At 38.9% G+C, this 24,860-nt stretch overlaps 1 protein-coding gene across 3 annotated transcripts in view; it reads right to left on the bottom strand.

The window, feature by feature from the left end:
• The window catches only part of LOC139780518 (neprilysin-1-like), a 127,692-nt gene that overhangs the window by 43,762 nt on the left and 59,070 nt on the right, over nt 1-24,860 (bottom strand). Inside the window, exons 2-3 of one of the 3 annotated variants that reach the window (XM_071719180.1) lie at nt 22,437-22,662; nt 20,661-22,353 (exon numbers count right to left, since the gene is read on the bottom strand). The exons of 1 other annotated variant lie outside the window; for it this stretch is intronic. In XM_071719180.1, the coding sequence (XP_071575281.1) occupies nt 20,737-22,053 (1,317 nt within the window). In that variant the 5' untranslated portion in view covers nt 22,054-22,353; nt 22,437-22,662 and the 3' untranslated portion in view covers nt 20,661-20,736. Of the gene's footprint in view, nt 1-20,660; nt 22,354-22,436; nt 22,663-24,860 lie in introns of those variants that run through there. One more of the 3 variants, XM_071719179.1, reaches the window with a different exon arrangement.

Raw genomic sequence — 24,860 nt, 5'->3', positions numbered from 1 at the left:
GCAAGATATTTGGGAGTTACTCGAAAACATAAAAAAAAATCACAAACAATGAACGCACACTAGAACTTCTAGAAACAGAAATAAAACAGAAGTCACAAACCACCGTCAGTAAAAGAAGAAAAAATAACTGTCTTTTCACTTCAAACAATCATATGGAACGCCAATGGCTTGGCGTTGCGTAAACAAGAGCTAGAAATGTTTATCAAACATAATAACATAGACATAGCATTAATATCGGAAACACATTTTACCTACATTTCACAGGGTTTGTTGTCTATCATACCACACATCCAAATGGCACAGCGCATGCGGGTTCAGCATTATTGTCAAAAATAACGTAAAACATTACCTACAAGAAGAAATTAGAAAGGAGCATATCCAGGCTACGGTAATCGCAGTTTAACTAAAAAACTTCGAGATCAACGTAGCAGCCGCTGACTGCCCTCCTAGACATAACGTTAAAAAGGAACAGTTCGAAGAAATATTCAAGAAATTAGGATCAAAATTCATAATAGGCGGATATTTCAACGCAAAACATAAAGCCTGGGGTTCTCGTCTAATTACACCAAAAGGAAAGGAGTTATTAGAGGCAACCAATGCTTGTGCCAGTGGAGCTCATTCATCAAGTAAACCAACTTATTGGCCTAATGATAGTAACAGAATACCGGATCTTATCAAGAGACACGGTAGTGTCTCGCGCCAAGTACACGCGGAGCGAGACCGACCGTGACTCTTTTACGCGACGCGACGAGTTGCGAGTACTCGAGATGTTGAGATCTCGATAACGAGTGAACGGATCAAGTTCTAAGTAGGCTTGATCGATAGCTTGGGGTCGAATTAGGGGGGGGGTTTCTCTTATAATATTCCGCTACGTGCCCTACGAGCGGAGATATATTGCGACGCAAAGTCCAAATGTGAAAATTTTATATTAAGATACTTTGTAAGATACGTCGACCGCTCTCATCATGCCATGCCATCATTTCATTGGCTGGAGTCGCGTCCTTTTCACTTTTTCGACACCACGGCGGTGCTAGTATCGCCAGTTTCGATATGCACATATGTATACGTGTGTGTACTGCGCGAGTGCAGATAGTGCGTTTAGCGCGCTGTCACACATCAGTTAACCTATCTCGAGAGATACGGTAGTACGCGCGGAGCGAGACCGACCGTGACTCTTTACGCGACGCGACGATTAATTCAAGGTAATTGTTTTATGTAATTATCCTATAATTATCTTATTCTATATATTACTGTTACTTAGTTTACTGTTTACTTTACTACGTTTACGTGAGTGTTTACATACAGGTTAACCTATATATATTGACGGCAGGGAGCTGATACTGAGATCAAGGAGCCTGTTCACACGAGGCGTTTCTGCCGCGCGATTGCGGCCGCGCGTTAACGTTTGCACGAGCCGCACGCTGTCGCGAGGTAAGGTGCGACAACGCGCGCATACGCGCGTACGCGAAACGGCAGTAACACCGTAATCGTGCCGGCGATATACTGAATTTGAATTGCTTCGTGCTTATCTGGAGATTTCGTATCCCTACATCGTGTTACCACCGCTGCCGGAAAAGAAGGTTCTTTAAGTTGGCAGAAAGTGACGACTGACACGTTCGATCCCGACTTCGTTGATCGCAGAAGAGCTGGACTCGAGGTACGTTTCCGATTTGCAATTATAACAGTATCGTGCGATGAATGTCGTACTAACCTCAAAGTCGGAGCATCCTTGCTCACCGCTACGGGATCGACGTAAAGTTTTAGCGGATTTTAATCTTCCGAATTAGCGTCGCAACAATATTAGTCTTCCATTATCTATTGCCTCACAACTTTTCGATTTTAATATTCTGTAGCTGTATAGTTATTTGTACACAATAGTGATATTAATATACATCAGATTGTTCACGTTTTTGTGCTGTTACAGTTCTATGATTTAGAGGAACTGTTTCGTAACGGTGGCCCCGTGCCAGATACAAATTACATATTCCTGGGAGATTTTGTCGATCGGGGCTACTATAGCTTAGAAACGTTTACTCGTCTGCCCACACTTAAAGCTAAATGGTCCGACAGGATAACGTTACTACGTGGTAATCACGAATCTAGACAAATCATGCATGTTTATGGATTTTACGGTAAGTGCGCAACGATACTTTCTTTTCTGAGCTTTTTTTTACATTTGTGTATAATAAAGCTTTGATTTCATTGGTCTCTTCATTTTCTGTTCTAGATGAATGCCAAAACAAGTACGGCAATGCTAATGCGTGGAAGTACTGTTGTAGGGTATTTGACTTGCTCACAGTTGCTGCCGTGAGTATTTGTATAAAAGATTTTTTTAAATTGTAACTTCACTTTTGATTACGCTCGAATAAAATTCTGTTTTAGTTAATTGATGAACAGGTTCTTTGTGTACACGGTGGATTGTCTCCAGCTATTAGAACACTAGATCAAATTAGAACGATTGAAAGGAATCAAGAGCTTCCACACAAAGGTATTAATTGTATAAAGTGATATGTCATTGCAAAAGTTACATAATAATAAAAGTTACATGACTGGATATTTACTGTTATTGTACAATAATAATAAAATATCGTTGCTTAATTGCCATATTACAGGTGCTTTCTGTGATTTGGTCTGTCCGATCCAGAAGATGTAGAAACATGGGCAGTAAGTCCGCGTGGTGCAGGCTGGCTGTTTGGCAGCAAAGTGACTTACATGTTCATGGAAGTGAATGATCTTAAACTCATCTGTAGGGCGCACCAATTAGTTCAGGAAGGTATGTCTTTGCTCAAATATTTCTGTCGCAGATTTTTTTAATCTCGGAAGTATGTATTGATGACGCATATTTTTATCATGCAGGTTATAGGTACATGTTTAATGGCAAACTCGTCACACTGTGGTCGGCCCCAAATTATTGTTATCGATGTGGTAACATAGCTAGTATCATGCAGTTCACGACAGTGGATCAGAGATCACCCGTGCTGTTCCAGGCAGTGCCTGATTCCGAGAGAGTAATCCCACCTCTAACGCCCACTCCGTACTTTTTGTGATCTATCTTAGTGGCTCATCTGTACGGATGCGGAAGAGAAATGTCTGTGTCTAGACTCTACGGAATCACATGATTTGATTGGCCGGATCCAGGCTGGTACCATGACGGACCCACACATTCATGAGAATATATCACTGATTATACATATTACTCTAGAAAATTTTGATTCCCTTAAGGGGATCCTATAGCGGCAGTGCACTTTATGCACTAAGTGCACACTTTAACTCGTATTTTATTTATTATAAATGTTTAAGAGCAAAAATGCAAAATCGGGCTGTTTCGGGAACTACATATGAGCTTACTGATTAAAAATATCCTAAATGGAATAAGATTCATTCGATATTTTGGCTAAATGGTACTAATTCGTAATTTTTGTACGATTTACGTAATATGGACGATTATAATAAATAAAATACGAGTTAAAGTGTGCACTTAGTGCATAAAGTGCACTGCCGCTATAGGATCCCCTTAAAAGAAATTATTTGATGCGTTCTACGATCAAAGTACGATACTTAGAGAGGACTGAATTGTCGTGTGATTGATCTTATTCAGGAAATGTTCTTTAGATTTTTTAAGAACTTTATCAGGTTTTACATGTTGTGTGTGTGTGCGTGCGTGCGTGCGTGTGTGTGTGTGTGTGTGTGTGTGTGTGTGTGTGTGTGTGCGTGCGTGTGTGTGTGCGTGTGCGTGTGTGTGTGCGTGTGCGTGTGCGTGTGCGTGTGCGTGTGCGTGTGCGTGTGCGTGTGCGTGTGCGTGTGCGTGTGCGTGTGCGTGTGCGTGTGCGTGTGCGTGTGCGTGTGCGTGTGCGTGTGCGTGTGCGTGTGCGTGTGTGTGTGTGTGTGTGTGTGTGTGTGTGTGTGTGTGTGTGTGTGTGTGTGTGTGTGTGTGTGTGTAAAGCTAACTTTTATATATCTACATAGTATCTGCCATTGCATCAGCCTGATTTTTGTAGCTCGAGAAAAAAAAGAAAACGATATTTTGCATCAGAGCAAATGTGAACATTCTGTGGTCTAGACGCTTTTGCTGTCTACTATGTACATTCTGTAGAGCATTCATATCTCAGAGCAGCATTCTGGACTTTAATGTTCAAAAAACTAAGAGCTTTTAAATAATTTATGAGCGCGAATAACGCAAATAGTCCAGTGCTGTGTGTGAATATAAAAAGAAAAGAAAAGAAAAGAAATATCACGTTTAAACATTCCGGCAAAAAGTACACTCTCTGAGTACAGTGAATGCTTCTCTGACATTACAATCGTTGTGCGTAGAATTCAGATTTATTAAAGCGTGAGCATATATAGTACTGTTAAGGTCTTCCTGAACATATAAATTATCTGTTGCTGGTTTAGGTACTGTGTGTGCTGCGTACCGTTCTTTTTTCTTCTAAATGCGCAATCGGTGTTCTTAGCAAGAATCGTAAATTCGGCTCTTTTTCGCTGAAGTACAAATAGCGTGTAGCAGTAGCCAAAGTTTTCCTGCTTAGGTAAGGAAATCCGATAGCGGGATTGTTATAGCATCTGTAGAGAGTTGTCTTATTATTTTTATGCACATGACATTTTTTTACGCTTAATTTTAAGAAATTCCGAGCTCAAATATTGTCTTTAAACTACCTTGACACACATTGATGTTCTTTTCAAGAAAGATATCCACCGTTCGTTTGTCACACACACACACACTTCTCTCTTCTATATATATATATATATATATATATATATATATATGTGTACAAAGCAATATTTTCAAATACTATTGCATCCTCCGAATCTTTGTACAATTTCCAATATCGTATGCCAAATCGCTGTCGTATTGAATAATCGTAATTAGCTAATTGTCATAAGTTCATTAATGTAGGGAGCAACTAGAAAAGAAAAAAAACCGAGACCCTTAGCAATGTGCCTCTAAATTAATAAGCGTTTGTGTAATATAATGATACGATATTGATATGACATAATTAATGGAAATGCACCGGCCATTGCGTATCATAAGCCTGAATTCTGACCATCGATTTTTGCTAGCTCACGATAATTCCTAACCGATCACAGACCCGACAAATACGGCATTGGCATTGTGGCACAGGCTGTCAAGTTGAGACTACTCTATTTTGAATTTTGTGATATAGACCGAAGGAGGCGTGTGCAATGGTCATGTCGATGTTTATAACGACTCTCCTTGTCGCACCATTCGAAGAGGTGTTTTGCGAAGACCCGTTATTCCAAGAAATGTAATAAACTTTTGAACAGTGCCTTCAGAACTATAACACGACGGTCTACTAGAAGTATAAATGCTTTCTTACTGACAGATAATCGATAGACGAACTAACATAAGGACGAAGAATCATACAAATATCAGAGCTTAACGGAGAATGTGTATGAGGAAATTTTTTATCATCTTTTCTTTTTATTCTATTTCATAAGCCTTCCGCTATTGTTTTGGAACGAGCCTTTGCTTTTTCGCGAAACTTTTCTACGATATTTACGTTTTACGATTTTACTACCTTTTAGGTCTACTCTTACAATTTTACATCACACGCGCGCGGTATATTCTCTATTTGTACTACATTTATTATAACGTACAATTACAATTGCGCGATACTTTACGCGAGTAATGTATTACATTAGGTAGAGAAGAGTGCATCTAGAACGAATTGGGACACGGAGCTTGCGTTACAAACTCGACTCGCTACATTTGCAGCCTCCGAGTCGTGAAACGGTTTCGCAACGACGAGAACGCCCTACGTGCGGTACGGATATCATTAGAAATCCTTAAAAAAAAAAAAAAAAAGAAGTATTAGCCTCTGTATCTATTGGGGTGTTCGCGGCGTTTCGTTTACCGGAATGCCTCTGTCTGTGATCGCTTTAATCTTATCGAAGTGTCCAAGCGCTTGCGGCAACTCGATATTAATAATCGGTAAGCTCGCGAGAGAGAGAACAAATAAAGACAATTTGCAAGATAAAAATAAAATAACGAAGACTAATTTAGCTTAATGTGCTCCGTGCGGGAGCTTGAACACTGCGCATAATCCTTAAAGATCTCACAGGTAGACACCATTTTAAAACGATCATCATGTACCTTGAAAGTATAGACTTTGTTATGTTAATGTAATGAAGAACGTCTGTAATAAAAATGCGCAAAAAATCGCACTTAATCGCATTGTCAATAATACTCGAAAAAAAACAAAGTGGTAGTATTATACCTCGAAATAACACCCTGTACATACTGTTTATAAAATGCGTAATACTACAAAAAGGCGTGATATCCGTACAAAATTACCTTTTTTAAAATAGAGAAGAACACGATCGCATAGTGCAGACCAAACGCTTTGGACCAAACGCTATGGTACATGAGCATATTTACAGTTCGAAGACCAAGAGGCAGAGCCGCGGGGATACGACGACAAGAAAGATGTTGTCAGCTAACTACCATTGGGGTAGACGAGGCAGAAGACCGAGACAGTAACATAATTATTTTTAAGCCGTATTTTTAAGCAGTAACATATAACCCGTCAGTATTATATATTCGTACCTCTGACCATACACATATAAACACACACATACAAAGTGAATATGTGAATATGCTACGTTTCTTATACATACATGAAAACATAATTGCTAAATAAACATTTAATAAAACTATTATATTATTGTTATTTACTTCATATTTACCAAATCAAGTTTTATTTAATATGTATAATCTATTGTAACTGTAAATAAATATATTATTTACTGTATAATTAAATGCTGGTACATTCAAGAAATTTGTAATTCTGACCTGGATTTATATCCTGTCTAAACTACACATGTCAGTTTAAATTGATGTTTTACCTAGTTATTGCACCAATAATGTTTAAATAAATCGTAGCTTTAGTTTTTAACGCAGGAAAAGAAAATTTAACGTTTAAGCGCTAACCAATGTTGATGCAATTTTCTGAAGAAATACTTACATATTGATTTTGTTGCATATTCGAAATCTAAAATCCGAGCATGCTAGAAGCACTTTCATTATCTTCAATGTGTCAGGTATTTTAAAAGAACACTAAATTTATCTTTAAAAATAGGCAAAATTCAAGCAGCTGTAACTTTGTTAAAAATGAACAAAATTTAAATTTAAAAAAAGGATTTTAAAGCTTGAAATCTCTACTTTTGAAAGTTTTTATCGTGGATTGAATAAGAAATGAGCATTTTGACTTTGATTGCTCATAACTTCCTTAAAAATCATCGTATTGCAATTCGAAAAAACAGATTCTTAAAGCTGAAACTTTGCTTTATTGAACGGTATAATTGCCAAATTTTTTAAAATAACAAATAGACATGATACAAATGGATGAAAATAATGTAAATTATTTTTAAATGCAGAGTACTTAAAAGTACAAAAAAACATAAAGAATAAATTTGTTTTATTTGTATCATGTCTACATGTTATTTAAAAAAATCTATTTTCTTAGAAATAATAGTCTGTAACACCTTTAGCTTTACAATCTGTACATACTGTTTGTAAGATATACTCTTTATAAGACTAGTTAGAAGAGGATGCGTAATTACACTACAAAATGCATGATATCAGTACAAAATTACCTTTTTCAAAAAAGGTAAAAAAAAGGCGCCAAGTACACGCGTGGTTGTTACCTCGAAAAAAACCAAGTGGTAGTATCATTAATTTTAAATTAAAAAATAAATAAAATCTATTCTAACCTAGGTGGTAGTAGCTTTAATTTTTCTTAACAAAATTATTATATTACAAAATTGTTACTTTATTCAATCCAAGTGATATCTACCTCAAAAAACTTAAATAACAAGTGGTATCTATTAAAAAAAAATATGTGAAATCTTTTAATACTGCGCCAATTACAAAGAAAGAATATATATAGGTATATATATACATATATTATATATACCTTAACAAAATTATTATTATATCACAAAATTGCGTTACCAAACTTAATCCAAGTGATACGTACCAACCTAAATGGTAGTAGCCTTATTTCTCCTTAACAAAATTATATCACAAAATTGCGTTACCTAACTCAACCTAAGTGATATGTTATTTCAAAAAAATATATGAAATCTTTAAATTACGCCAACTACAAAGAGAATATATATATTGCTTTGAAAAATAATTGTAGTGCAACTACTCTTAAAAAATAAAACAAAATTGTGTTACCTAACTTAACCCAAGTGGTATGTATCTTTGTATTCCTAATAAGGGTCTTTCTATCAACCCAAGTGGTAGTAGTTTTAATTCTTCTTGATAAAATTATAATATTACAAAGAATCATTTTAATCACAAAAAATTAAAGAGGTAACATTATAAAATAAAAATATTTATTTAAAATAAAATAAATAAATTTTTCTTGTAAAAAACTTGGCGCTGCTTTTTTAAAGTAAATCCAGACAAATTTGCATAGCGCATAAACATAAGCGTAAGAAATTGATTGGTTCATATATATGTGCAAAAGGAAATAGACCAATCTATCTCTTTATGCATATGCTTATGCACCTATGCAAGTTTGTCTGGATACACCTTAAAAAAGCAGCGCCAAGTTTTTTACAAGAAAAATTTATTTATTTTATTTTAATTAAATATTTTTATTTTATAATGTTACCTCTTTAATTTTTTGTGATTAAAATGATTCTTTGTAATATTATAATTTTATCAAGAAGAATTAAAACTACTACCACTTGGGTTGATAGAAAGACCCTTATTAGGAATACAAAGATACATACCACTTGGGTTAAGTTAGGTAACACAATTTTGTTTTATTTTTTAAGAGTAGTTGCACTACAATTATTTTTCAAAGCAATATATATATTCTCTTTGTAGTTGGCGTAATTTAAAGATTTCATATATTTTTTTGAAATAACATATCACTTAGGTTGAGTTAGGTAACGCAATTTTGTGATATAATTTTGTTAAGGAGAAATAAGGCTACTACCATTTAGGTTGGTACGTATCACTTGGATTGAGTTTGGTAACGCAATTTTGTGATATAATAATAATTTTGTTAAGGTATATATGATATATGTATATATATACCTATATATATTCTTTCTTTGTAATTGGCGCAGTATTAAAAGATTTCACATATTTTTTTTTAATAGATACCACTTGTTATTTAAGTTTTTTGAGGTAGATATCACTTGGATTGAATAAAGTAACAATTTTGTAATATAATAATTTTGTTAAGAAAAATTAAAGCTACTACCACCTAGGTTAGAATAGATTTTATTTATTTTTTAATTTAAAATTAAAGATACTACCACTTGGTTTTTTTCGAGGTCGATTTCTACATCACAAAAGGTATATCAACCAATTGTATAGAAGTAAACAATATGGAGGATCTTACTTCAGACCATATACCAGTACTAATGACAATATGTAATTCAATAATACGAAAGAAAAAAAGAACTACACTCATTAATAAGTATACTAACTGGAACAAATTCCGAGAAAAATTAGACCAGCAAATTAACTTAAAGATAGGACTCAAAACTGTCAACGAGCTAAACATACAAGCTCAGAAATTTATAGAGGCAATACGTGGAGCTGCAATTAAAGCAACACCTATCTTACGAGAAACTCCAAAACAGGAAATAAGTTACCTGTGGAAATTAGAGAGATGATTAAAGAAAGAAGAAGAGCACGACGAATTTGACAGAATACAAGAAACCCAGAGAATAAAAGATTATTTAATCACATAAGTAATCAACTAAATCAATTGACTAAGGAAATTATTAATAAAGGTATAGAAGAATATCTGGAAAGTCTTTCTACAGAGGCAGACAATGATTATTCCCTGTGGAAAGCTACAAGAAGACTTAAAAGACCTGTGGTTAGGATCCCTCCAATTAGGGACGAGTTAGGTAAATGGTTACGTCGAGACGAAGAGAAAGCCGAAGCATTCGCTCGCTATTTATCCGGAGTATTTCAAACTCATAATATTTAATCTACAACTGTACATACAATAACATACAACAAAAATGAACAACTTAAATATGTTACACCTCTAGATCGCGCAAGAAATCGACAGTAACATCAATCCGAAAAAAGCACCAGGTATAGACGAAATCTCACCTAGAATACTTAAAGAAATGTCGCGTAAAGGAATAGTGCTTCTAACGTATATTTTCAATGCATGCTTTCGCTTAGAAAACATACCTGACTGTTTTAAGACAGCTCAGATTATAACGCTTAAAAAACCGGACAAAGCGGAAGAGGATATAACTTCATACAGACCAATATCATTACTTCTGGTAATATCTAAGCTATTCGAAAAACTATTCTACAAGCGACTTAAACCGCTAATAAGTATTCCAGACCACCAATTCGGTTTTCGTAATCAACACTCAACTGTGGAACAAATCCATAGAGTAACATCAATTATCGAAAAGGCATTTAAAGAAAAAAATATTGCTCTGCAGTATTTTTAGATGTCTCACAAGCCTTTGACAAGGTATGGCACAAGGGCCTTGTTTACAAACTAATTGTAAGTAAGTGTTTGCCAGGAAACTACTGTAGATTACTTGAGTCATACCTCTCTGACAGGAGATTCAAAGTAGCGAGTAAAGATTCTAAATTATCATACTTTCCGGCACAAGCAGGAGCACCGCAGGGGAGTGTTCTCGGACTGGTTTTATACCTGCTATATACGGCTGATATACCGATGGGTAATAATACCTCAATAGCTACGTATGTAGACGATACAGCAATAATGGCTGTAAGTGAATCACAGGATAAAGCAACAGAGATGCTCCAAAGAACTCTAGATAAAATATCCAGATGGATGCAAGATTGGAAAATTAAACTCAACGAGACTAAATTCATCCATATCACATTCGCATTACGACACATAAATACAGACTACTGTGTATATACTGTGATATAAATAAACAACAAATAACGCAGAAGGATTCAGCATAATATCTAGATATACACTTGGATACAAGGCTAACATGGAAACATCACATATGTAAAAAAATAAAACAAATCCGTCTAAAAACTCGCCAAATGTATTGGCTTATCGGACGAAAATCACAGTTAAACCTTTACAATAAAAGGTTACTTTATCTGACAATCATCATGCCGATTTGGACATACGGTAAATGGGGATGTACAAGAGACTCAAATCGCCTAAGGATACAGCGCTGCCAGAATAATATTGTACGAATAATCACTAACGCAAGATGGTACCAACGCAACGAGGATCTACACGCGGACCTGAGTCTTCCGTCAGTAGAAGAAATAATTAAAAAATTCGCGAAACAACATGAAAATAAACTACAACAACATGTGAATGTAGAAGCAACACGACTCCTAGATACTATGACAGACATAAGACGACTTAAAGACGTAAACCGCAGGACCTAGTCCAATAAAAGATATTATGTAAACATATAATAGTTGAGGCATGAATAATGATCCATGCTTCAACACATGTTCACTAACAGCTCTTGTTATAGATATTACTTATTTAAACAACAGTTTAAGATTGTAATACATAAAAAAAAACTTAGCAAAAAAGGCCATCCGCGAAGATGAATCCCCCTATTTTAAACTGCCTCACACAGACATGTTCATTAGCTGCAGAGAAAATCTCGCGACCAAAGTCCACAATTTCCTGTTTAATGAGGCTCGACACAAAGGATCACATTTCTTTCAGAAAATCTACATCAATGCTGCCAAGCCATGGTATTACAAACTGGAAATAAATCGTGAAACAATTGTTACGATCTCGAATCTCGGTTCAGGGCTAATCACTACAATCTTAACCACAGCCTGTTTAGGAAGAAAATAATTGACGATGGGTCATGCCCCTGTGGCAATCAGATCCAAGACTTTAATCATCTTATTTTTGAATGTCCTCTAACTTCCAGTCAAACTGCAAGATTTCGCCTTACCATACGTACTCTCAGAGGCTCTCAATGTAGAGACATCTTTGATGTTTTCAAAGAACCAACTAATAAAATGGAGTGAAGCCCAGTTGCGCACAGAATAAATCGGACACAGCAGGTTGAATCAATCGGACACAGTGACAATCGGACACAGTAGGAAACGGACACACAACGGTTACAATCGGACTCACAAGGGAACGGTCGGAAGTGTCCCTACCCGATTTGGATGCGCTTTGGATATGTTGTTGAGCATAAAAAAAAACAGACTCGTATTTTTTTTTGCGGCGTATCTCGACGTTTAGGGGTTGAAAAAACCCCTAAAAAATAACGACCGATTTGGATGCGCTTTGGATATGTTGTCGAGCATCAAAAAACATTAGACACGGGTTTTTTTTGCTGGTTATCTCGACGTTTAGGGGTTGAAACAACCCCTAAAAAATAACGGATTTTATAGTTTTTAGCGAATATCTTCGAAAATATAAGGCGTATGAAAAAAAGTTTGGTACAAAAGGTTTATGGCTTTTTGTGCTCTTTACAATGGCGTAATCAGATTTTTCAAATTTGTCACATTTTTTAATTTAACCCCACTTCCACCTATTATTTTTGCCAAATATAACAATTTTTCCAACGCAAATTTAAGAGCGTCAAATGCCAAATACATCCATGTGTATTTTTATTATGATACCATTATTAGATTTTTGGCAAGACGAGATGATATGTGGTATAGGCGTCGCGCTGTAGGTAGGTGTTGCGTTATTTCTGTTCAGTTGCGCCGTACGCTTAAAAATTTCCATTACTATATACTACGACAAAATATGCGATGAAAGTCCAAGCAGAGGAAAAGATATCACGTCATCCGAAGTTCAAATGGCGCGTGCGCAAAACAGTATTATAAATACGCGTCGAAGTAAATTGTTGTGAGCGCACAACGGTATAATTATTCATTAATGTAATACGACCCTAGCGATTAAAGTCATTTCTGAATTCCGCCAAAAGACCTGACGATTGCATCGGACGATCGATCAAACTGGGCGGAGAGGTTAACGCTATCTCGAGAGCGTTCGAGGGAGCGAGAGAGTCCCTGAGCTAGCAACGAAATGTAGACTCCGATATTATAAATACCACCGGTGTCTAATTGATTGTGTCCAAATGATTGTGTCCAAATGAACGGTGTCCAAATGCACCGTGTCCAAGTGCATCTCTCTCAAAAGATTATATAGTCACTGGCAAAACTGGCAAAGAATTGAGTAAGAGCTGAATAAAAAATTATATTAAATATTCAATATCAAAGAAAAAAGTAACAAGCGTAAGAAACCAATAAAAGTTAACAATAAAAATGCACTTACATGTTCACAAAACGACAGCGTACAACACAGTTTTTTACACTTTAGACTTATGATCTGAAATGCTTGCTTTTCGGAATTATGACACAAGCAAATGATATTCAAATGCGTGAATTTGGTTGTTGATTTTGTTGTGCCGTAACCGGGATAGTATATTATTGTAGCGGTTAATGTGACGCACGTGTTCGTTCAGATTATGATTTGCGATTGCCCGCCCGATCTTAAAATTCGGCGGTATTTATAATGTCGGAGTCGACATTCCGTTGCTAGTCTAGGACTCTCGAAATAGCGTTAACCTCTCGCTGTCAGTGCCTTGCGCTGGCCTTTGCATCAGCGCTTTCGGTCATCCCGAAGTTGAAATGGAAATTTTTAAGCGTACGGCGCAACTGAACAGAAATAACGCAACTCCTACCTACAGAGCGACGCCTATACCACATATCATCTCGTCTTGCCAAAAATCTAATAATGGTATCATAATAAAAATACACATGGATGTATTTGGCATTTGACGCTCTTAAATTTGCGTTGGAAAAATTGTTATATTTGGCAAAAATAATAGGTGGGAGTGGGGTTAAATTAAAAAATGTAACAAATTTGAAAAATCTGATTACGCCATTGTAAAGAGCACAAAAAGCCATAAACCTTTAGTACCAAACTTTTTTTCATACGCCTTATATTTTCGAAGATATTCGCTAAAAACTATAAAATCCGTTATTTTTTAGGGGTTGTTTCAACCCCTAAACGTCGAGATAACCAGCAAAAAAAAACCCGTGTCTAATGTTTTTTGATGCTCGACAACATATCCAAAGCGCATCCAAATCGGTCGTTATTTTTTAGGGGTTATTTCAACCCCTAAACGTCGAGATAAGCAGCAAAAAACACCCGTGTCTAATGTTTTTTGATGCTCGACAACATATCCAAAGCGCATCCAAATCGGTCGTTATTTTTAGGGGTTTTTTCAACCCCTAAACGTCGAGATACGCCGCAAAAAAAAATACGAGTCTGTTTTTTTTAATGCTCAACAACATATCCAAAGCGCATCCAAATCGGGTAGGGACACTTCCGACCGTTCTCTTGTCAGTGCTAATCGGACACAGTGATAATCGGACACGTAGGAAACGGACACACGGTGGTTGCAATCGGACAGTGCTAATGCATATTACTTACAATTAGCTTTCAATGATGAATATATCCTATATAATATATCAAAGTACATGCTTCGCCCCCCTGCACCCCCCCCCATGGTCGGTGTGGGTGAACCTCGAAGAGTGGGCAGGGGGGGGCTTTGCCCCCTCGCACTCCTTTCCCATGCACGGGTCGGTGTGCGTGAACGTTGAGGCGTGGGCGGGGGGGGGCTTCGCCCCTCTCGCACCCCCTCAAGGGCATGCTTTCTGCGTGCCCGGGTGTGAAGTGGACCTCGCTTTATAACTTATAATGCACATGCATGATAGGGGGTGCAGCAAAAGAGCAGTATGTTATTAGAAATGATTTTAAGGTTAGAAAAGCTGTCACGGAGCATGATATCACGAATACAACGTATAGAATATGGCTCTGTGATTGGTTTACAATATCTTAAGATTGTACTTAAAACAGTCTTAAATATAAGATCGAACTATATAAATACTGGGCTATGTGTCCGTTTCTTGTTGTGTCCGATTGCAACCATCGTGTGTCCATTTTCTACTGTGTCCGATTGGCACTGTGTCTGATTAGCACTGTATCCGATTGCAACCACCGTGTGTTCGTTTCCTACGTGTCCGATTGTCACTGTGTCCGTTTCCTACTGTGTCCAATTGCAACAATCGTGTGTCCGTTTCCAATTGTGTCCGATTGGCACTGTGTCCGATTATCACTGTGTCCGATTGTTACTGTGTCCGTTTCCTATTGTGTCCGATTGGCACTGTGTCCGTTTCTTATCGTGTCCGATTATCACTGTGTCCGATTGGCAATGTGTCCGATTGTTACTGTGTCCGTTTCCTACTGTGTCCGATTAGCACTGTGTCCGATTGCAACCATTGTGTGTTCGTTTCCTACTGTGTCCGATTGGCACTGTGTCCGTTTCTTATCGTGTCCGATTATCACTGTGTCCGATTGGCAATGTGTCCGATTGTTACTGTGTCCGTTTCCTACTGTGTCCGATTAGCACTGTGTCCGATTGCAACCATTGTGTGTTCGTTTCCTACTGTGTCCGATTGGCACTGTGTCCGTTTCTTACCGTGTCCGATTATCACTGTGTCCAATTGGCAATGTGTCCGATTATTGCTGTGTCCGTTTCCTACTGTGTCCGATTAGCACTGTGTCTGATTGTAACCGTTGTGTGTCCGTTTCCTACTGTGTCCGATTGTCACTGTGTCCGATTTATTCAACCTGCTGTGTCCGATTTATTCTGTGCGCAACTGGGATCTCCCCATAAAATGTGTCGCCTTATTATGGCTTTCTGTAAGGCCACGGAAATCGCTATTTAAACATGGCGCGCTTCGCGCGTCTCGCGCAGGCCTACGTATAGTCCCTCCCGATCCCCTTCTCCACCTATGCACTCAATGGCTTGCGCCAAACCGAAGCCAGCGCCATAGTTGATTACGCAAACTGCTACCAAGTTGACACTCAATATACATTATGTGATACTGGCCGTATTGCCTACTGTTTAGGTGGCAGGAGCCATTAAAATTAAGAAGAAAAAGAAGTGTTCTGTGCAGGAGCCATTAAAAGCGTAAGGTTTAGTGTGGTGCGCAACACTGAAAAGGATTAAGAACATATTGGATTGACATAGATAGAAGACTAATAAGTTTGAATTGTCTGTAATATTCCTTGCTTTTTTCATACTAATTTGGTAGTACATTGTGATTGAGGCTAAGTTAGGTTAACCAGTGTTTTCCACATGGTAAGTGGATAAATAATAGTAATGTATTCGTCCCCTGGTGGAAAAATTTTACTAAAATTTCACGGAAATTTCGCTGAAAGTGATATTTCAGCAAAATTGTTGAAAATACGCTAAAATTTTACTGCAATTCCTCTGAAAGTGATTTTTTCAGCAAAAGTACTGAAAGGTCGCTGAAATTAAACTAAAATATCTTCGTAAATTTGTTTGAAAATTTTTCTGAAAATTTGCTAAAATTTCTCTGAAAATAGGCTGCTCTGAAAGAGTGATGGCAAAAGACCTGTTTTTTCGCCCATTTTTTGGGCAAAAAACATTGAACCTCGAATTTCAAACTTTTTTTTATGCCAAATAGTACTATTAGATGAAACATTAATACCAGTAAAATTTCAAGATGAGCATAGGCACGGTTTCGGAGATACAAGGAGGTGAAAATACGGGATATCGAAAATTCGTATAAGAGTAACTTTGTCATTTTTAGAGATATTTTAAATCTGCAAGCGGGTGCTGTTTCTGAATCGTTTGTACCCGTTTGTACCACCGCCAGTTTTGTTTGTACCTTTAAGGGGGTGATTGTACCGAATTTTCAAAATTGGGGTAAGAGCTATCTTCGCCATTTTTAGAGATATTTTAAATCCACAAGCGAGTGCTATTTCGGAATCGGGTACAAACGATTCTAAAACAGCACTCGTTTGCAGATTTAAAATATCTCTAAAAATGACAAAGTCACCCTTATACAAATTTTCGATATTCCGTATTTTCACCCCCTTGTATCTTCGGAACCGTACCTATGCTCATCTTGAAATTTTACTGGGATTAATGTTTCATCTAATAGTACTATTTGCCATGAAAAAAAGTTTGAAGTTCGAGGTCCAAAAAATGGGCGTTGCCATCACTCTTTCGTTAAAAAATTATTTTTAGCCAAATTGCTGAAAATTGTTAAAAAATTAGCTACAATTTCTCTAAAAAGTTCTCTGAAAATTTACTGGTATTTCTCTACAATTTTTATAAAATTTCACTGAAAAAAGATTTTCGGCCAAATTGCTGAGTATTCGCTAAAAATTTTGTGAAATTAAATTGAAATTTCTCCGAAAATTTTTCTGAAAACTTGGTGATATTTATCTGAAAACGTGTTGAAATTTCTCTGACATTTCGCTTAAAGTGTTGCATAATTGCTAAAAATACGCGGAAAGTGATCTTTCAGAATTACTTTTTTATGAAAAAAAGGATTTAAACATGTATGAAGAATAATAAGATTATGTTTACATTTGTACATCACAATAATATTTAACATTTATTTTATAGCATTATTATATTGATAATATTTTTATAAAAAAGTGTTACAAAAATTATTGTAAGATATTAAAAAATAGAATTTTTAATATTCAAGATTTTTTTAAAGATAAAGAACTAGTGTCCCGCGCCAAGTACACGCGCAGCACGAGACCGCTGTGTATCTTTACACGAACGGACGAGTTGCAAGTACCCAAGATTTTGAGATCTCAATAACGAGTGAACGGATCAAGTTCTAAGTAAGCTTGATCGATAGCTAATTGGGTTTGAATTATGTAATAAAAGTGTTTTTATTTTTCCGTTATGTGCCCTATGAGCAGAGATATTGCGACGTAAAGTCTGAAATGTTAAATTTTACAATTAAAAAACGTCGTCATCGTCGCCGTACGTACGGTTGCTTTTGCATCAATAGATGACATTTGAGGCTATTGAAAAGAGACAGCATATACGTACGTGTGCGTCGTGTGCGTGTGCGCTCAGTGCGTTCAGCGCGCTGTCAGTCAGTTATAACCTAGAAATGTGTATTGTGCAACACCGTGGTCTCTCATCGTTAAATACGATCGTTTAATTCCGAATTTCGGTCGCGTCACGCAAGGATCGAAGTGTCACGATATTAGGATAAGCGTCACAAGAAGCGAAATATCAGTGGGTCGGATTTATCAGTATAGTGACAGTCGTGACCGTCGTGATAATGATCATCAATATATCAATATATATTGATCGCAGGGAGCTGATATCGAGGAGATCTTTAAGAAGGAAAGTGTATCCAAAATCGCACGCGTATGTACTGTCACGGCTTTTTCGGCCGGAGCAAAGGAACGCTAGGAGAGTCGGATGATAGGCCTCTCGGGATAATCCCTCGCGCGAGTCAGGCAGCTCTCAATTAAATCCGATGGGCGCCAGACGCGATGCCCTCGCGTCCACTAAATTCTCGATAACTTTAACGCGAAGTCGCGAGAACCAAAGCCTGTCGCACGAGGGGCCGGCCAGCTCGACCTAACGGCAGAGGGGCAGGGTAGAGGCAGGGCGGCGCAGTTTCGTCGAACGAACACAAAATAATTTCACACAAATCGCTAGATATTCGTAAACTATTATTTACTGTATATCCCCGTAGGGTTCACAGTCTAGTATCTTACGGCGTTTTTGCAGGGACGTACCCAACCCTATCCCACTCTCATCCATTTCCTTTGGGTTGGGTACGTCCCTGCAAAAACGCTGTAAGATACTAGACTGTGAACCCTACGGGGATATACAGTAAATAATAGTTTACGCTAGATATTCAATGAACAATAGGTTTTGTTTATTAAAATAAAAGTAAATAATCAGCGTAGTAAATTTTGAATAATGAAGAATAAGCAAGTCTGGTTATTCGGGCAAGCAGAGAATTCACGGAAAAGAATCTGAAATTGTCGTTGAATGATAGATCATACGGAAAAATAAACAGGTCGGAGGAAATCAAAACCAAATTACAAGTGAGTAATACGCCAAAAAAACAAACTTGAATTTAGGCGATGTCCAGAGCCGAAATGACGGCAATATAACGCTATGAAAGAGTGGCTGACGAACCGATTTATCGCGGAAACAACTTAAATCTAACTTATCACTAATGACGCAAAGTAACTAATTTGTATCGCGAGAAGGGAATCGACGAATATTCGCTGAATTTACGGGGCGGCGCCCTGCCGGGCGCGCCTGATCTCGCTCGCAAGAAATGCGACGCACTAAGGGCGTTGGTCGGTCGCTCGCGATGTTCGCAGGTAATCGTCGACGCGATTTCGAAATCCCTCGCGACACCCTTATCACGAATAACACAAAGACGAAGACAACAATTCTATATTTACGCGATGACCAATGATCGTTTCGCACAAATCGCGAATGACGACGCAGCGCTGGTCTCTACGCAGCACGCAGGCAGGTACCCCGCAAAGCCACTCTCCGGCGACGCGCGATAAAGGAACGCCGACGCGAACCCCGAGACCAGATTGCTGACGCTCGTTACCACGCGAAAGGTTCAAATACGCGAATTCTATCCACGACCGGATGTCGTGATATCTACGATCTCGCGACCCCGCGGTCACGATCCCCAGGAGGCCGATCCTAGCAGCGCACGGATATGTTGTCGCGAGGCTCCTCGTGTCCGCCACCGACCGCCAACACCAATACGTTTCCGCCGCGTCCGGCGTACGTCGCGTCCGACGATTTGCACCAATGCCAACCCGAAAACCGCTACGCGTACACTATATCCGAGAACGGCAGGTCGGGGCGGGAGAAACGCGGCACTCGCGGCTTTACCGTGGCTGTTTACACACCAATTACTGTGGAGGGCAACCTTACCGGTCCCGCTGATTCCCGGGTGAATCTGAAGCGTCGTCACAGGCGCCGGCGATGATCCATTAACTCTGAATCCGGATGCTCGATAATGAACTTTCTCGACCGAATTGTATTGCGAGACGTCTACTCGAGTCGGCGGGCGAACCAGGAGAGATCGAGCGGTGATCCGCTCGATGTGAAATCGAAAGCGATATGAATAAATAATACGCATTCTAGTTTCGGTAGGCCGCCTGGAGACTTCGCGGTCGCTCTCCTGGCTCGTCCGAGGGCGCGAACCCACGCCTTGTGACGGCAGCGGGACGCTGCCACGCGCGGCGAACCGTCACGTCACAGTACGTATATGCTGTCTTGTAAATTGTAAAAGTTGAAGAGAACGAGAAAGTGATCTGTAGCGCAATTTATATTAATTAATAATTTTTAAAATAAATAACTTACTTGAGACTAATTATTTATTATTAAAAAAATTAATAATTATTTTCCACTAGTTATTAATTTTTAAATAAGTAGTAATTTATTTTTGAAAAATATTAATTATTTTAATAATAAAGAATTTATTTCTATTAATTACCGATTTACAAGAGAAATTAATTCATTTTCACTTAAATAGGGGAGACCGAGGTGAAGTCGGCCGGATTTTTTCGGTGCCGATTTTTAACAACAAAATAAATCATTTTAGTGAAATATAGTATACCATTGTGTAAAGAGTGAACCCTTGGCTACAAAATTTATATAGGCATTTTTAGTCTACGTTGCTTTGTTCAACCGGTATAGAGTAAAAACGACAAAGGTGCAAAAATCGAAAAGTCAAAATTCCCGGGGCGGATTCGTTATACCCCCGGGGCGGATTCGTGTCTTCATTCTCGGACTGGATTTTAAATAAAGATACATAATTTTGATTATAAAAAATAATAGAATACACTTTATTCATTGTTTTTTAGTATAAAAATAGTAATTTCATGAAGAAAATCAATTTTCTTTTTCGCTATCAGTGTCACTGAAACAGTTAAAGCATTTAAAAACAGAGTCTGACGAGCGCACGCACTCGTTGTATGCCTTACGTCTGCATGAAATGCACTGTTTTTCATTGGCTCTGTCTATTATGTCCGAGCATACGCAGCACATATTATTTACCTTTCTTGATCTTTTTCGCCCACTGCTCGTCGAAGGCTGCGGTTCTAATTGCGTGGCATTTTTTTGGGGCCGGCCTCTCTTTCTCGGCGTAGTGGTCGATTTTGTCGTTGACTTCCTTGATTTCTCATCTTTCTTCCGCTTCGACTCCGCCTGCTCAGTCGCCAATTCCTTCATTTCAGGCGAGTCAGTAAGGACGGCGGTCGTCCTTCGTTTTCGTCCTTTACGAGTTGTCTGCCTCGGAGCGGCTTTAGGAAACGCTCGAATACTTTCAAGCGTCGCGCTTAAGTTCCGTGTATCATCACGACGGGACATGGAAGAATCCGTGAAATCGAATTCATTTTTATTCTGTTCGGCTGCGTCAGGTTCGGCTGATGTATCCGGATCGGCTGCGTTAAGATTGGCTTCTTCGAGACCAGCAGAAGTAGAAGGGTTCTCACTATCCGTAACGCTACTCGGCAAAAATTCGTATTCCTGGAAAATGTCCGGGTTGAATGGAGAAATTCCAGTGCATTCAAATCCGGACACAATATTTTGATGCGTTACGGCAAGTGGCAGTGCCTTAGTCACGATTCCAGGGATGTCATATATCGTCATGGTCCTACCAGGATTCCACGTCATCCAGTTATCGCATTGTGTGTGTATACATTTCTTTAACGGGCCATAGACGGTTCCATCCAGTGGTTGCAGCTTGTGCGAGCAATGCGGCGGTAATGATAGAACAATAATTCCATTCGTTTTACAATAGTCGAGACCAGCGATGGACAAATGTGATTCGTGATTGTCGAGTATCAGTAAAACTGGAGCGTCGACGGAAGCACGCACATGGGACTGGAAGAACTGTAAAAATTTGACAAAATGTTCCGCGTTCATCCAGCCACTTGGATTCGCTTCACCTCTACAGCCTGGCGGTCCGCCGTTAAGAAAATGCTCCTTGAAAGTTTTACGAGGAAAAATAAAAAAAGGAGGTAGAGAATACCCGGTCGCTAATACCGCCATCGCCAAAGTTACAAGAGTTCCTCGTTCTGCAGATGTCACTCGCCCGATTTGTTTCACTCCTCGACGCCCGACGACTTTGTTCGGTGTTTGAACGGTTGTTATTCCCGTCTCATTCATATTCCATATGCACTGAACCGGGAAATGATATTTATCCATTAGAGATTTTAACAGTGTAAAGAACCTTTCTACATTTGTTCGATTGAAACTGGTGGCACGTGCTAAACTCGTCGCTTCCGGTTTGTGTATGGATAATGTTCGATGTCGTTTGAGAAAGCCGGTTATTCAGTCTTCACCGGCCATGCGAGCGGCTTCCCACGATGCTGGTATCTTCAGATTCAATTTTTTGGCGAATTCAAAGGCTAAACCACGGGTTTCTTTCGCAGATAGGCCAAAGTACATGTCGTTGCAATGTACTAAGTATTCCACCAAAGTAGCTTCACTTTCAGAGTTCATAACCTGCAATTTAAAATTAAGACGTTGCATGAATATGAACTTGGCTGAGCAGAGTGCATGCTGCTAAACTCAAAAAATTATTTTACGTTATTCACCGTGAATCCTCCGCGATGTCGTACGGCCACTTCATCCAAATGTGCTATATCATTATCATTCTTTCTCAACCAGTCGGCCAACGTAGATCTCGGGACGCCAAATTCTTTTGCGGCTACTCTTACACTAATATTGTGTTTCTTTACCGCAAGAACTGCCTTCTTAAGCTGCTCCTTGTCGACGGCAGCCGTTTTGCGATGGTACGTGCGTACCATTTTCCTGCAATTGAGAAATACAATGACGCATTTGCAACGGAAAATAGAGTGAAACCACCAGACCGAGTCCGCCCCGGTGGCTCGTGACCGATTTCGTCCCGAACACAAGTTTTAGGTTTGGTCGCTTATAAAATAATAGAAATCAATGAAAATAAAAAAACTACACTGGATTCGTGTTCAGCATGTATTACTCTTTAGAATCACTTACTTTGAGATTTGGAGAGACAATAATACTGAAGGTATTACAAACTTTCGACGCGGAAGAAATTTTACTTTCGACCTGCGAAAACACGTTTGCTTCGATAACAATCACAACATGGCACGTAACCTCACTAAACTCCGTTGGTCACGTGGGCACCATAAGCCGCCTTTACACTATTAATGGCAAGTTCACACAACATACAGATTTCGAGATAACTGAAAATACGATTCCGCCCCGTGTCCGACTTCGCCCCGGTCTTCCCTACTAATTTCCACGTAACTAGACATTTTTCTCTAACAAATTACCAATTTTTTAAGTAATGCGTAAATTACTTTTACCTAAATATTATTAATTTTTAAGTACCTAATTAGTAATTTTTTGTCACTAATTACTAATTTCCCTCGGGAGAAGCCAACTCCTAGAGGGCGCGTCCCTCGGGTGGCGGATGAGGGAATGCCCACACCGACTATATGTCAGGAAAGTAGGCGTGAAATTAAATAGTGCTTGTGGATTAAATGGCATAATCATCAAATCTTGCATGAATTCAGCAAAACAATTACATTACGGTGTAGGGAGTCGGATCCCCAGTACCCGTCAGTGCAGGGATTGAGCGAGCGGGCTTCCCCCGACGGTCATCAATCGACCGCCCTGCGTCCTCGGTGGAAGACCAGGCTGAAAAATGCAGCAATGCCGCTGGTCCTGTACTAAACTACCTCGGAAAGACCCCACCTCAACACGCTCTCTGTAAAAGCTTTGACAGGCCAAGAGCCCACTCAATTAGTGGCCCCCCATGTAACATTCCCCTGGAAACCCTAGAGCCACATGACAAGCCTACCACTTCGGGAAAAAACAAGCAACATGGAGATAGCTTTACCTTAGTAAACAGAAAGAGACGCAGGAATAGTCCTGATTTGACATCGAGGTTCCTGAAGCAACCAAAGGTCAAGGACTGCTGGCTGAGCGCTCCGGTGCCAACGAGTAACCGCTTTGCAGGCCTCGATGACGAAAACGAACCGACCAAAAACTTGGACCTGTATCACCCGAAAAGACTTCCCCGACCTCCCCTAATCTTTATTGATAGCATAAGTAACATACAGCTACTTACCAAACTACTGAATGATGTAGCCAACTTGGACTATGAGAAAAATTCTAAATAACGATCAGGTAAAAGTCCAACCAAAAACACCTGAAGCCTATTCAGTCATCGTGAAAGAACTTAAAACTAAAGACACAGAGTTTCACACTTACAAGCCCAAGAATGAAAGAAACTATAAAGTTGTACTAAAAGGCATACATGGTTCCTCTAATGTTCTTGACCTGAGAAACGCAATTGAGGAACTAGGTCACTCAGTCACTAACATCTGGAACGTCAAATATAAGAAAACAAACAAACCTTCGTCAATTTTCTTCATAGAGTTAAAAACTGCTCCCAACAACAAGGAAATATACAATGTTAAGTCACTACTCCAATGTCGGATCTCATTTGAAGCCCTGCGCCCAAAGAGAGATATCCCCCAATGTTCAAACTGTCAACGCTATGGCCACACAAAAGCATTCTGCTTCCGCAGACCGAGATGCGTCAAGTGTGCCGGTGACCATGCCACCACAGACTGCCTGAGAAAAAGGCGTTCAGATATGGTAAGGTGTGTTTTGTGCGGTGGCAATTACCCAGCTAACTATAAAGGCTACTATAAAGATCTACAAAAGACAAAATTTCCCCCGCTCAGGGAAAAGAACAACTCAAGCACTAATCAACTGGCTATAATCACAAAAAGAACCAACCCTACGAAATCAACTTTATCTGCAGCGGCCTCCACCGATAATAGCAAAGCCACCCCTCAGACAGTAGTTACCTCTGATCGCTCCCAAAATGATCAGTGCACTCTGTTCAATAGCTACGAAGATCTCAGAAATCTACTACAAGAGACAATAAAGCAAATGTCGCTAATCACTGTCCTACTGAACGACCTCATGTCCAAACTCCCGCAGCCTTCACGTCA

This window comes from Temnothorax nylanderi, unplaced genomic scaffold (assembly GCF_030848795.1).
Source record: "Temnothorax nylanderi isolate EJ_2023f unplaced genomic scaffold, tnyl_v1.0 TNYL_tig0282_pilon, whole genome shotgun sequence".
Lineage (NCBI taxonomy): Eukaryota > Metazoa > Arthropoda > Insecta > Hymenoptera > Formicidae > Temnothorax > Temnothorax nylanderi.
Note: the sequence above shows the minus strand (reverse complement) of the source record. Positions and strands in the feature narration are given on the sequence as shown.